Source organism: Ochlerotatus camptorhynchus, unplaced genomic scaffold (assembly GCF_037179485.1).
Source record: "Ochlerotatus camptorhynchus isolate MF236.1 unplaced genomic scaffold, CSIRO-AGI_Acam_v1.1 ptg000328l, whole genome shotgun sequence".
In the NCBI taxonomy this organism is placed as follows: Eukaryota; Metazoa; Arthropoda; class Insecta; order Diptera; family Culicidae; genus Ochlerotatus; species Ochlerotatus camptorhynchus.
In genome coordinates, this window is record NW_027040816.1 from 4,716,081 (window position 1) to 4,730,624 (window position 14,544).

The window sequence follows — 14,544 nt, forward strand, 5'->3', positions numbered from 1 at the left end:
ATCCATTGATGTTGTTGGTTTGCGTGGGTGTACTTTGGTTCACGTGTAAACGGCCTTAGAAAGTTTGTTTACAAATGCTTTTGTGCCGTTATCAAATGTTATGCCTGAAATGATACACTCTTTGAACACTGTCAAAGATCATTGCACACAAAATCAACTTTGTTCAAATCAAAACAAAAATGATTTATGGTTCTGTAACTGACAGGTTTTCGTTATGCTATCAATAAATTACAAATTACAAATTACAAAATACTAGCCCATCTGGTGGCTGATGGCACAAGCTTCTAAGAAAAGTCTATTATAGCGAACCGCATTATTTTAATTGATTTCTTCGCCAGTCTGTCACTTCGTTTGTGCTCATAGACAGTACCGCACGAGGTACCGCATACAACACATTTCGACGGCATAACTCTTATTCGTCGTCCCGGCAAACACCATAAACGGTAAAACGGTGAAACACCGCCGTGTGACAGTTCTGAAAATGACATTATGTGTTTTGTTTTCTGTGCGCACCAACTTTAGATCTGCCACTCGTTCTCTGTCGACGCTATCGAAATTTTGATTTATTTTACGAAAACTAATCGATTTTATTGAATATTTCTGTATTAATATCTGCATTTTGCATTTCTATGCAATACTTCAGTGAATTTCAAACCATTGGTAAGTTGAATATGAAGAAAAATGAATTTCATAACATTGCAACTTTCTTTGTGACGAATACCTAGTAACTTTCACTTCCACGCAATGTCACAGGTACTTATTTTTCTCCCTCCGCAGATAATGTCCGATAAGGAATTTTTCCGTGGATTAAGAGAAGAAATTAAGAACAGCACCACTAAGATGCTAGAGCAAAATGAACCTCCACCGGAGTTGAAACCGCTGGAAGATGACAAATGGCTCACCGGACCGGTGGCAACCGATCCGGCTGAGGTCGATCCGGGATTTGAGTTTGTCAAGCTAGTTCCTACGCAGGTGGAACCGAAGGAAAAGGAGGATTATAATCAGCAGCAGAAAAAGGAAGGAGGTGAGGAAGTGAAGGCAAATCTGGCAGATGAGGAAACGGTTCCGTTTGCTGCAGAGCGAGAGGCCGAGATGAGTGTCGAAGATTTGAAGAAGGATATTTTGAACAGACTGGAGACAGTCAAGGACAAGTTGAAAGCTAAGAAAAAGATCTGCAACGATCTGGATGGAATAAAGAACGACGCAGTGGTCAATGGACACGCACTAGTCGTTGAGGCTGACGACGACTGCGAAAGCGTTGGATCGAGTAGGAATAGCTCAAAGGCGAATGCCAATGCGAAGAAGGCTGTCAAAACCGATCCGCAAGCAAGAAAGAAGTATGACGAAAAGGCTGCTGCCATGAAGGATAGGATTAAGGAAATTCAGAATAAAATTAAGAATTTGAGCGTGGCTTCAGGTGGTTCTACACAGACTGCTGGTCCACCAGTGACGGCGAAGGAGCAAAAGAAGAAAAAAGATCGAAACGCTGCTTTGAAGAAGGCAGACAGCGCATCCACCCTGTTGAGCGCTTCCGAGTCGAAGCAGAACGGTAAATTCAAACCGAAAAAGCAAACGGCTCCAGCAGTGGCTCCGGGACCGGTGCCACTGACGGTGCCCCCGCACTTGATCAAGCCCGACAATATGCTGCTATTGACATTGCTCACGCTGGATCCGAAGCAACGGGACGATTATCTGATCAAGATCGGTAAGGAGCGTGCCCTGTTGGCCCCCGTTCCCAGCAAGAAACAAAAAACAACCGGAGATGGAACCGATTCAGTCCAGGTGAACCCAAAGTTTGTCCCCTTTGCCATCGAATTGAAACGGGCTGCCTTGGTGCACTGCTACGGACCGCAGATGAAGCAAGCCAATGTGAGCGATATCAGCAGACCGTTTTTGACGATTCAGAATGCCGAGAAGATCCAGGACACCAAGAAGGTAGGTCGTTGAGTTCTCTTGGTTTTTTTTTTTTTTCTTTAGATGGAACTTTTGTATTTTTTTTTAGTTGATTCATTTATCACTCTTTTTTTTCGAATCATTTCGAATAAATAGCGAAATTTAAAAAAACATTGCAATTAACTGATTGAATTCGTCACAATATGAATAAAGAGTACTCGGACATACTGCATAATCTACGTTTTTCTCTTTCGTACGAAAAACAAAGGTATTGAATAGGTACGGCTTGGAAACCTAGCGTACATTTCTAGCGTTCAGAATCATAAGGGCCTAACTGCGATGCTCAATTCTCTTCATAGATTTTCTTTTTGCTTTACTACAGAAAAGAGATGATCGAAAAAGAGATTCGATCATCGCAGTTAGGTCCTTATGATTCTGAACGCTAAATTTCAAGGTATAGATGGGAAATATGTCTCAATCTTTATTCATAACTGCTTTACAAATTATATTCACAGACAAACAGACACACATAGCATATTTATCACTGAAAAACACCGTTACTAAAACATTATCGCCTGTAGCACGCTTATAAGATGGCGCTCGTCAAATGCCTAAGCAGTTGACTATGAGCGCCACAGCGCCAAGTATGCGAGTGTTATGTCCGTTGGTCTATGCTATAATGATTTTACCAATCATGTACACTAAAAAAATTTATCACATATCTAATGGATGAAATCCATGTGATTTTCATATAGCTTTCCTGTGATCATATAGCTACAAATCCCTCCACAAAATCACATGAATATTATGAGGCCGATGAAATTCATATGAAAAATCATATAAAATTAATGTGATCGCATAAATGTTATGTGAAATTCAGATGAATTCCATTAATTTTGATGATGGATGAAAATCATGTGAGTTTCCAATGGAAGCTACATGAAAACTATTTTCGGTGTAGGAAAGTAAAACAATGAATATTTTTAGACGGCTTCAACTTGAGCACTTCAAATCCAGGGAAAAGTTCTTCGACTAGAAGTAATTTGGGAACTTCGTCCAGAGTTTTAAGGAGATTCATTTCGTAGTTCTGAATTCATGATAATGCTGAGTTTCTCCACGATTGTGGAGAGTACTTCTACCAGATCTGAGGCTGGTGAATTTCAGAAGATAAAAGATACCTATTGCATTCACTCTATAATCTTTCATCCACATGCCATCCGCTATAGGTTTGGGAAGCGCGTACATTCGAGGACGAAGTATCCTACCTGCTGAACAACGGCAAAACAACCGAGAAAAAGGACTACAAGCAGGAACTCACGCTGGAGAACGTGTCCAAAGCGGAGAAGAACGGCTACCTAACCGAGCAGAACAAGGCCGCCCTGGCAGTGCTGGTCGAACGGCTGGTCAAGGAAGGTGTCGGCTACCTGGTCGAGGGTGTAATACGCATCAACCAGAACAACAATATACAGGCCTTCGTAGACGATAACACTCGACAGGCGAACGTCTTCATCAACTCGATTCTGCTGCGCAGGTGTGCCATGGACGGTGACTACGTGAAAGTGTTCGTGAAGCACAGTGATCCACAACCGGAAGGAGGGGAAACCAGTCCACCGAGAAATCCGGAGAACAAGAATGAATCAACAGAAGAGAATGGAGAGCGGGTGCAGAACAACAGAGGTTTTGTGGTTGAGATCTTGGAGAAGCGGCACAGTCGATTGTGTGTGGGAACGTTTATGCCCTTCAAGGATAAAGTGTCTCAGTACATTAAGTTTGCTCCAAGGGACTACAGAATCCCGTGCATGAAAATTTTCAAACAGAACTGGCCGGAAGCGATCTTCAAGAATGAATTCAAGGAGGTCGAATCGGTGATCTACCAAGCGGAGATCATTGAATGGCACAACGATGTTCCGATTGCGAATATTCTGAAGTCGATAGGGAAAAGTGGCGAGCTGGAGGTGGAAAGCCAGGCAATTCTGGTGGAGTACGATTTGGACGTTACGCCGTACTCGGAAGAGATATTGAACAGTTTGCCTGGATCGGAGTTTCAGATTTCGGCCGAGGAAATTGCCAAGCGCGAAGATCTTCGTGACGAGTGCATATTCACGATTGATCCACTTACAGCCAGAGATCTGGACGATGCTCTGAGCTGCAAGATACTGAAGAACGGCAACTACGAAATTGGTGTACACATATCGGACGTTTCATACTTCCTGCGGGAAGGAACGGACCTGGACGAACTGGTGAAACTGAGAGCCACCTCGATCTACATGGTAGATAGCGTATACCACATGCTGCCCAAACCGTTGTGCTTCCTGTGCTCACTGCTGCCAGGCGAAGATAAGCTAGCGTTTTCCGTTTTCTGGGAAATTACTCCGGCCGCAAAGGTGCTGAAAACTCGATTCGCCAAAACTGTTATCAATTCCTGTACGCAGCTCGCCTACGAGCATGCTCAGATTATGCTGGAAAATCCGAACGATGACCTGAAGGAGGAAGACTTCCCACAAATTCGACACGGTTACAGTCCAAACTACCTCAGCCGAATCGTCAATCAGTTGCAAACGATCGCGGTTCAGCTCAGAGCACGTCGCATGGAAAACGGTTGCTTGAAGATCAACCAACCGAAACTGTCCTTCTCCTTGGATCCCAACACGGGAAAACCCACGGAATACTCCATCTACGAACTGCGTACAGCGAACCAGATGATCGAAGACTTTATGCTTCTCGCCAATGCTTCAGTTGCAGAATTCACGCATTCAAAGTTTCCTAGCACTTCTATTCTGCGCAGCCACTTCGCTCCGCAGGACCATCAAATGAAGAATCTTACGAAATTGATGTCCAAGCATGGTCACAGTTTGAGGACAGATTCCTCCAAAGCAATCGCCGAATCCTTCGAAGCGATAATCGACTCATGTCCCAATCCAGACGCAGCTCGTGCTGTGCTGAACATCATGATCGCCAAGCCGATGACTCGGGCGCGCTACTTCTGCTCAGCATTCGCCTCAGCGCCGGAGGAATTCTTCCACTTTGCTCTGGCCATTCCAATGTACACACATTTCACCAGTCCCATCCGCCGGTACGCCGATTGTCTGGCACACCGAGTTCTCGGTGCCGCCCTGGAAGTTGACGTAGCACCCGAACGAACACCAGAAGAACTCAGCAAACTGACCGGGATATGCAACGTTAAGAAGTACAACGCCAAGCTTGCCGGAGAGGCCAGTTCTATGCTCTACTTCAAACACTACTTGCAACAGGTCAAATTCATTCACACGGAGGCTGCCGTTCTGGATATTGGTCCGCAACAAATCGAACTGGTGCTAATGGAGACTGGACACGCGATCAAAGTTAGCTACAAGGTATTTTCGGTTTTCCCCCATACAACAATCCACCGCATCACTGATACCCCATTTCTTATTCCGCAGCAACTGTCCAAGTCGGCCGATTTCAAAATCACCGAAGAAGCCAAGCCCATCCGTCATTGTATCCTAATTCCGAAGGAAAAGAAGTTCCTTCCGACATCGCTGATGCTGTTCTCCAAGGTTCGCGTCACGGTCCATCTGGTGAAGGAAACCCTCACGATCCGCAGCATCCTACCGTTGGTGGCTGGTGAGCAGACCGCGAACGTAACGGTCGCAATGGATGATAGCCATGCTAGTGCTGCTACTGAAGCCGTAGCGTCGGACGTGGATTCCAACAAAACGACGCCATCGACGGCGACGAGTGGATGCTAGAAGATTGCCGGTGGGGCTCTTCCTACGGCAAAAGGAGACTGACTGATTGGATGCTTTACTCCGTTTCGTTTCGTTCCGTGCGCATCACCATGTGGGGGTATGTTACCTTTAGTTTCAGAGGTACAAAAACAAACATATTTGTTGCTTTCCTAATAGCTATTGTTTTAGCATTGGTTTAACTGATTTGTTTGATTTTTTGAAAGCAACTCGGTTGCTTGATTCGTAGTTATAACTTTTGATTACTTATTAAATGGAAGACTCCACAACACGTGCGTGGACATACTTCGTTGATCGAAAGAAAGCCTTTTATGCCAGGGCGTTCTACAGTTTAGATTAAAAGTCTTGATACCTTGGGACCTTGTTATTTTGGGTGAATTCTCAGTCTGAACAAAAAATTGAGCAAGTCAACCAAATAGTCAGAAGGCACCTTTTCCAACTAGGGTCGCAGGAGGGGCAAACTAGTGTAACAGCGGATTTTGAAGAAGTAATTTTTCAATTGAAAGAAAAAGTTGCCAGTACTGGACAATACAAAAAACTAGTGGATGAATTTAACAATACAACATAGCAGTTCACAGATCGGGGCATGGTTTGAAAGATGTAACAAAGGAGCTTATTGTTTAGTTTTTCGAGGACGACAAAACAAGTCGGGTGATGCATGGACAGAAAGACTACGTAACAATGAAAAAAGATAGGAATCGGAAAGCAATACCAGACTTGGAAAAACACCCACCGGCACTGCGAGCTGTCCAATAATATTGCTCCCTGTTCAAAGCTAACACGCACTCGGTTTCGGTACCTCTTGTCGGCTCGCCACCGATACGAACAAGAAACCTGAACGCGGAGCCGTTTTATTCGGCTTGGTGCCGTGCTATGGTTATTCGGTGCGCTCCGTGCGGCTCCGTGCCAGGGTCCGGTGCCAGACTGAATACCGTGCTTCTTCTTCTTTGTTTCCATTATCGCAGTCTACCTGTAGCTATTTTTTTTTTCGTTCCTTTTCTGATTGACCTTTCCGGCGATACTGTACCTCTTTACTCCTATGGGAAAACCCCACAAACAACTGTCATTCTGTGCGTGAAGCATGGCGGGCTGTTCCGTACTCTGTCGCTCAAATGAAAAATCTCAAAGGGGCTGTTCATTAACTACGTATACAGTTGTTTGGGATTCTTGATCCCCCCTGAAATTTAAATATTTGTATGGACCGTGGACAATTGCCAACCCCCCCCCTCCAACCTGTCTATGTATTTTATGAACAGCACCTAAGGAACTATCACACTGTGAAGAGCCAATGCCGTCAATGCGAATTAATGTAACAGCGATTTTCACCATGTAGCATTAATGCGGCAGATATAATTGCCTTAAAACCATAGTTTTTTTCCGTAAAGGTCAATTACAAGTTAATTGTTTTGTTCTTATTTTCACTGGCGAATACAATTTGCTTCACTATAACGTTAGGGGCTGTGCATTAACTACGTAGCCAGTTTTTTTGGGATTCTTGACCCCCCGCCCCCTGCGTAGACAATTGCCCATACACAAATTTTAAAATTTGTATGGGCCGTGGATAATTACCAACCCCCCCCCCCCTTCTAAACTGTCTACGTAGTTTATGAACAGCCTCTTATTTAGAAAACTTTCTTAAGTTTACGCAGCGCGGCACAACATGTCGTAGACGAGAATGATGAGTGGTAAAATTAGCACCAGAGCACCAAAGAAGTTCTGTATTAACAACAGAAAAGGGCCCTTCAGCATTTGTAAACAAACCGTTCTAAAGACCTTTCCTCACTAAGCGAAGGCCACCCACGCAAACCAACGCCATATCATGTAGGGGAAACTTTCCCTTAAGCGAACCCCACACGTTTCAATATATTGACGCGAAGGGGAATTATTGACAATAATATTGATGATGTGAATTCAGAAATATTGTCAATCTCGATGTATTGACGTCAATAAATAAAGTATTGACAATACGATTATTGTCAATAAAAGCAATCGTGTAGGGTCCACTTTATCCGATGATGGTGTTGGTTTGCGTAGGCGGCCTTCGCTTAGTGAGGAAAGGTCTTTAGAACGGTTTGTTTACAAATGCTGAAGGGCCCTTTTCTATTGTTAATACAGAACTTCTTTGGTGCTCTGGTGCTAATTTTACCACTCATCATTCTCGTCTACGACATGTTGTGCCGCGCTGCGTAAACTAAAGAAAGTTTTCTAAATAAGAGGCTGTTCATAAACTACGTAGACAGTTTAGAGGGGGGGGGGGGGTTTGTAATTATCCACGGCCCATACAAATTTTAGGAAAGGGCTTTAGAACGATTTGTTTACAAATGCTGATGGGCCCTTTTCTATGGTTGATCTAGACATTTTGCTTCACCCGGTTATTCATAATTTTCAACATTTCGAAAATGGCCAACACATCCGTATCCGAACGGACCCTGTTCCTGTCGAGAGAAATGACGGACGCAATTGAGAACGCGTTTTAAGTTTGCTTAGCACCATGGATTCTTATGTAAAGGGAAAACCTACAGGGGTTACTCGAAATAACTAGGATAGGCAAATTTTTGGTCAACTTTCCCGAGAGCGGCCAATGTGGTAAATGATTCACTTTAAGTCTATGGAAACAATATTCATGAAAATCCATGAAGAAAGAGCTGTCGCACGGCGCGTTTTTGAGTTAAAACGAAATTGTCCCCTGCTACAGGTTCTCTCGGGGCATCCCAGTGGTTCTGAGAGCGACGAATGTGGTAAATGATTCACTTTAAGTCTAAAGAAAGAATATTCATGAAAATCTATGAAGAAAGAGCTGTCGCACGGCATGTTTTTGAGTCAAAACGCAATTGCCCCCTACTACAGGTTCCCCCGGGGGTATCCCGTGATTCCGAGAGCTGCCAATGTGGTCACTGATCCATTATAAGTTTAATGAATGCCTATTCATGAAAAACCATGAAGAATGAGCTGTCGCACGGCATGTTTTGGTGTAAAAATGCAATTGTCCTCTGCTCCAGGTTCCTCCGGGGGCATACTGGAGGTCCCGAGAGCGGCCAATGTGGTCACTAATCCATTTAAAGGCTATCAAAAGCCTATTCATGAAAAAGCTTGCAGAAAAAGCTGTCGCACGGCATGTATTGGTGTCAAAACGCAATTGACCCCTACTACAGGATCCCTCGGGGGTATCCCGTGATTCCAAGAGCGGCCAATGTGGTCAATGATTCATTTGAAGTTTATGGAAAGCCTATTCTTGAAAAACCATGTTTTGGTGTAAAAATGCAATTGTCCCCTGCTCCAGGTTCCCCCGGGGGCATACTGGATGTTCTGAGAGTGGCCAATGTGGTCAATGATGCATTTAAACTTTATCGAAAGTCTATTGACGAGAAACCATGAAGAAAGAGCTGTCGCACGGCATGTTTTGAGTGATTAAATGATCTGCCCGCATTCCGAACCCTTCACTAGAATCGATTCCAAGGAAATGGCCATATCTCGGTTGATTATGAGCCGATTTTAGTTCTTGGCATATGATTTGCTTTAAAAGTGGTTCTTCTTTCGTTGTACACTGGAGTCGCTTTTTACGCGGTTTTTTTTACACGGTTTTTTTTTTACGCGGTTTTTTTTTACGCGGATTTCGGAATTTACGCGGATTCCAGAATTTACGCGGATTTTGGTTTTTTTTTACGCGGATTTCAAAATAGACGCGGTATATCCATAGAGGTAACTCTAAGACTAGTAGGTCCCGAAGAAAATCATTATTATTTTTGGCTCACTTAGTACCAGAACAACGGTCCCAAGCAGTCCCAAGCTATTTCACTCACCCCTGCATGTTCTGCATAAATCCACACACCCCTGATGTTATCTGTCAAACTTTCATAGCGAATCAAAACAAACATAGTGTAGTAATAGAATTTCAACTAGAATAGGGTACGTTAATCGTTTGCTTGGGACCAATAGGCTACTAAAGTGGTGAGCCAATTTAAAATCGTTAGTTTCGTATTGATTGTTGGTATATCGCTTTTTACGCGGTTTTTTCTTACACGGTCTTTTTTTACGCGGTTTTTTTTACGCGGATTTCGGAATTTACGCGGTTTTTTTTTACGCGGATTCCAGAATTTACGCGGTTTTTTTTACGCGGTTTTTTTTTTACGCGGGACGTATCACCCGCGTAAAAAGCGACTCCAGTGTATTTACTAAAAATATATATATTTAACCAGCATCATATATAAAATTTCACCAAAAATTTAGCAAGTTATAGGCAAGCCCTCCGGAAACCCGAAATATCTCCGGTATCCGGTGACCAGGATTATTTTCGTGGCTACACCGTTGAACAATATTAGTTTTCCAGTCAAATGCTCTTGGAAGATTAAAAATCGGATCATATTTGACGAAGTTACAACACTCCAAAATTGACCAAAAATTTGCCTATCCTAGTTATTTTGAGTAACCCCTGTACTTGCCCATTTTTCTAAACTATTTCAGAACAAATTTCTTGAGTTCATCGAGTATAATGAAACTATGAGCTATACTTGCTACCACTTCCATTGAAAAACTCAGTTTTGACAAAAACGCAAATGGGACCGAGTATAGCGCATCACCAACAACGAACGATACGAAATCATGAGCTCCGTTGGCTCCGTGCCGCACGGTGGCGACCCGAAGCCCGTAGCACCGCGTTTGGGTTTCTCTTTTGGTTCGGTGGCGTGCCAACATGTTGCACCGACACCGGGTGCTTTATCGAAGAAACCCAGTGCTGTGCATACATGAGTAGGTTGCCACCGAGCCGCACCGAGCGGTGTTTTTACCAAGTCTGAGCAATACTGTTAGTGATGACGGCTCTTAAAGAAGCCTTTAAACGATTTAAGGAAATTAATAGCACAGAAAAACAGACATAGGAGAATTCTTCAAAAATATCGTCAAGCGTATTTTGCAAGCACACTGGCACCCTCTATTATCCACACGGCGAATGGAAACGACCCAAATTTGAGTTTAGTCAACTCATAAATCACATAAAGTGCACGAACTCAGCGATGAGTAAATTTGCCTCATGTTTTCCCAGGTTTTTTTCCAGGGATTGATTGGATTGGATTCACTAAGTCTATTGACCACTTTGTCAAGCAGTTTTGGCGTTACTTTCTACCAGCGATGTCACAAAACTAAACCAATTAATTTCAATTTTTTTTAGGAAACGCACAAATGTAAGTTACATTTCTCGTGGTTCTAGAAGAAAAAATCTCAAAATAATGTTTTATTTCAAAGTTCGAGTGGTAGTAAACGTCATTTTAACTGCTCGAATGAAGTGATTACTCCGAGACTGAATAAAATTTTCGTCAATTTCCTCATTTTCCGGCAGATTTTTTAGGTTTTCCACAGGAAACCATGAAACAAATTTACTCATCGCTGAGTTCCTGCACTTTTGGCGATTATGAGTGAACTAAACTCAAATTTGGGTCATTCTCATTCGCTGTGCACATTCCCAAGCATTGCTGTGCAACCGGAGCATCCCTCGTACATGCAATTTTTTCACCAGTTGCTTTTCCCTCGTTCTCGATGATCCAAAGATAACAGCCGTAAGAGAATGTCTTCGGTCTGGCAGCTGGAGTAACCCATTAGCAAAATCGTTTGAATCTTTTCGGAATGAGTTCGGATTCATTAGAGACACCATGATCAGAGCAAATAAATTTGTTGTTCCTAAGCAACTACGGCAACGCATGTAGCAGCTTGCTCGCGAAGGACATCCGGGTGAATCAGTCATGAAAAGACTGATCGAGACACGAGGGAATGTTGTGCAGTATGTGAAGGATGTCAACTAGCCGACCAGTCCCAATGAGTCGCAGGCAATTGCCAACAAAACCGTGGGTTTATATTACCATTGACTTCATGGGTCCGCTTCCTTCGGGCGAATACTTGTTGGTAGTTATTGACTACTTCAGTAGGTACAAAGATGTCGAAGTAAGATTTTAAAAAATTAAGTAAAATGTTTACCCGTTTAGGGTATTCTAGAAGCTAGAACCACAGACAAACAGACATAACACATTGAATATTTCTCACTGTAAAATATCGTCGCTGAAACGTTACCGCCATCTGTTGAGTATACTGTGGTGGGCACTACGCTGAAAAGATGGCGGTAGTGTGTAAACGTTAAACGCAAGGGGATTGACTATGCGCGCCACAGGTGGCGGTACTACCAACTACGATACTTTTAAATTGTCCGTTAAATGCTTGTTCGATGAACAATTTGCGAGTGTTATGTCTGTTTGTCTGTGCTAGAACTATCACACTCGACAACGCCAAGCAGTTCATTGATAAGAAAATTGAAGATTACAGCAAAATACACGGCATCGTTCCCAATCATTCTGCACCGTACTGGTTAAAGGAGAATGGTTCAGTTGACCGCCAAAATAGATCACTCTTTAAGAGGTTGCAAATCAGTCACGGGCTCTGCAGAGACTGGGAGAGTGATTTAAAAGATTACTTGATTATGTATAACACGACTACGCATTCTACAACTGGAAATGTTGAGCCCCCCAAGCGGCGACAACTTCATCAACTAGAGAGAAACCATGATACATATGTTTGTTATCATCTGTATTACTTCCGCTGAATAAAACTGTCATTCCTTTTGTTGTTCACGTTCAGTACACACGTGTTTTATTACTTCCCGATCCGAGTTATTTTTCCAATGCCATTGCGGCCACTCCAACAGGTTATGGGCCCAGTTGGTTTCGTTACGGATCGTTAGCGGGAAGTGTTCGGGATCGTTTTTCGGTTGCTTTAGTTCGAGTCGAATTATTATTTCCGTGAAAGTCGCGAGTGAGAAAACGGTAGTGTTTTTCCAGAACTTTCTCGCGGAATGGAGTGGGCAAGAGTTGTCAAGCTGAATAACTCTAATTACCCGGCGTGGTCCTTCTCCGTCACGGCACTGCTCCGGCGAGAGCAGCTGTGGAAATACGTCGACCCGGGAGTCGCACCGAATCCAGTGACCGGTGCATGGAGAGAGGGCGACGAAAAGACGCTCGCCACCATTCAGCTGTTGGTGGACGAGAGTCAGTACAATTTGATCCGCGACAAAGCAACAGCGAAAGAGACGTGGGATGCACTCAAGCTGCACCACAACAAAACGTCTCTGGGGCAGAAAGTGACGCTGCTCAAGCAAATCACCAACCAAAATTACCGAGTGGGTGATGATATGGAAAGTTATCTTGCCGGCATCGAGAAGCATTACGCTCGTCTCCAGAATTCGGGCTTCGAGATGACCGAATGCTTGAAAGTGGCGCTGATCCTTCGTGGCCTTCCGGACGCGTTCAATCCGTTGACAACAGCGTTGGAAGCACGGGACGAAGATGACCTCACACTTGAGTTGGTTAAAGTGAAGCTCGTCGACGAGGCGGAAAAGCAGAAAGGTGAAACGGAGGAGCAGGCGCTACGAGTTGGATCCAGCCAGCAGCAGCAAAAATCTGTTGATGTTTCGTGCTACTATTGCGGTAAGCAAGGACACCGCAAACGGAACTGCAGAGCGTTCATTGCGGCGAAGAATAGTGAGGAGAAAAATCCGAAGAAGAAGAGCAAAGAAAAAGTAAAAACAGTGCGCGAAGACGACCCAGAGTCGTTTACGTTTATGGTACGATCGGGTGATTTCGGTGCGAGTGCGTGGTTGATTGATTTCGGTGCGACGTCGCATTTGGCCAACGACAGAAATTTGTTCGTTCGATTGGACAAAAGTGCGCGACCGACTATTTCGGCGGCGGATGGAAAAATGCTTCGCACGGAAGGCATCGGGGATTGTACCATACAGTGCGTGAACGATCGCGGCGAAAACGTTTTGGTAACGCTCACGGAAGTGATTTTTGCACCGGAGCTCGAAAGCAATCTCGTGTCGGTGGCAAAACTTTCGAACAAGAGCGTGCGTGCTGAGTTCGACGGGGAACAGTGCCAATTGATGTACGGACAGAAAGACGTGGCGGTCGCGGACAAAATAGGTGGCCTGTATCGGTTGAATCTGGCCAGTGAGCGTTCGTTGTTAGTGAGTGACAAAGGACACACCGATAAATGCCAACATACGTGGCATCGCCGGCTCGGCCACAAGAATCTGGAAGCCATCAAGGAAGCGGTGCGTAAGGGTCTGGTGTCTGGAATGTGCGTCAGTGAATGCGGAATCCGGGCGACGTGCGAGTGCTGCGTCAAGGCAAAGATGGCTAGGCCGTCTTTTCCACAGGTAGCTAAGAAAACGTCAAAGGAGGTGCTCGATATAGTATACAGCGACGTCTGCGGTCCGATGACGGAGACTCCGGGCGGCTGTAGGTACTATATGACGTTGATCGACGACCATAGTAGGTACACTATGGTGTATTTTCTCAAGGAAAAATCGGAGGTTGAAGGTAGGATTCGTGACTACGTCCGATTCACCCAGAACCAGCTAGGTAAGAAGCCGAAGACCATACGCTCGGACAGAGGAGGTGAGTACATCAGTAACAGTATCCGTAATGAAGTAATGAAATTGGGTTGTTAGCGGAATGCTAAATAAAACAGCAAAAAAGGTTATCTTCAAAATCAATTAAGTGGAATTAAATGGAAGATAACCTTTTTTGCTGTTTTATTTAGCATTCCGCTAACAACCCAATTTCATTACTTCATTATGATGGCTACCAAGCCTTTGGGGATTTTCCTTATTAGAGAGTTGTATAGATTTTTCTCCTTTAGCTTACTTAAATCTTTGGTTTTTATTAGTTAGGTAGGTTCCGATTCAACACATTGTAGTTTCATTTTTATACCTATGATCTTGACTTTTTTACCTAGGGGATGAGTACTTAAGGGGGTTAGATTTTGATAAGTTCTTTAGTGGGAATGACACTGATGAAGACTGCACATTGTAGTCGAAATACGTATCTGTCATGGATACCAAAATCAATTAAGTGGAATTAAATGGAAGATAACCTTTTTTGCTGTT

At 43.9% G+C, this 14,544-nt stretch overlaps 1 protein-coding gene across 2 annotated transcripts; it reads left to right on the forward strand.

Moving 5' to 3' along the window:
* Positions 1-527: 527 nt before the first annotated feature.
* On the forward strand, positions 528-5,646 carry Dis3l2 (Dis3 like 3'-5' exoribonuclease 2). 2 transcript variants are annotated; one of them, XM_065230072.1, is made up of 4 exons: positions 528-660; positions 754-1,935; positions 3,120-5,246; positions 5,313-5,646. In XM_065230072.1, the coding sequence occupies exons 2-4, from the start codon at positions 781-783 to the stop codon at positions 5,619-5,621; spliced, it is 3,591 nt and encodes a 1,196-aa protein (XP_065086144.1). In that variant the 5' UTR covers positions 528-660; positions 754-780; the 3' UTR covers positions 5,622-5,646. The 2 variants fall into 2 exon arrangements, with proteins under 2 accessions (XP_065086144.1, XP_065086143.1); XM_065230071.1 differs by having other exon boundaries at positions 778-1,935.
* Positions 5,647-14,544: the final 8,898 nt, after the last annotated feature.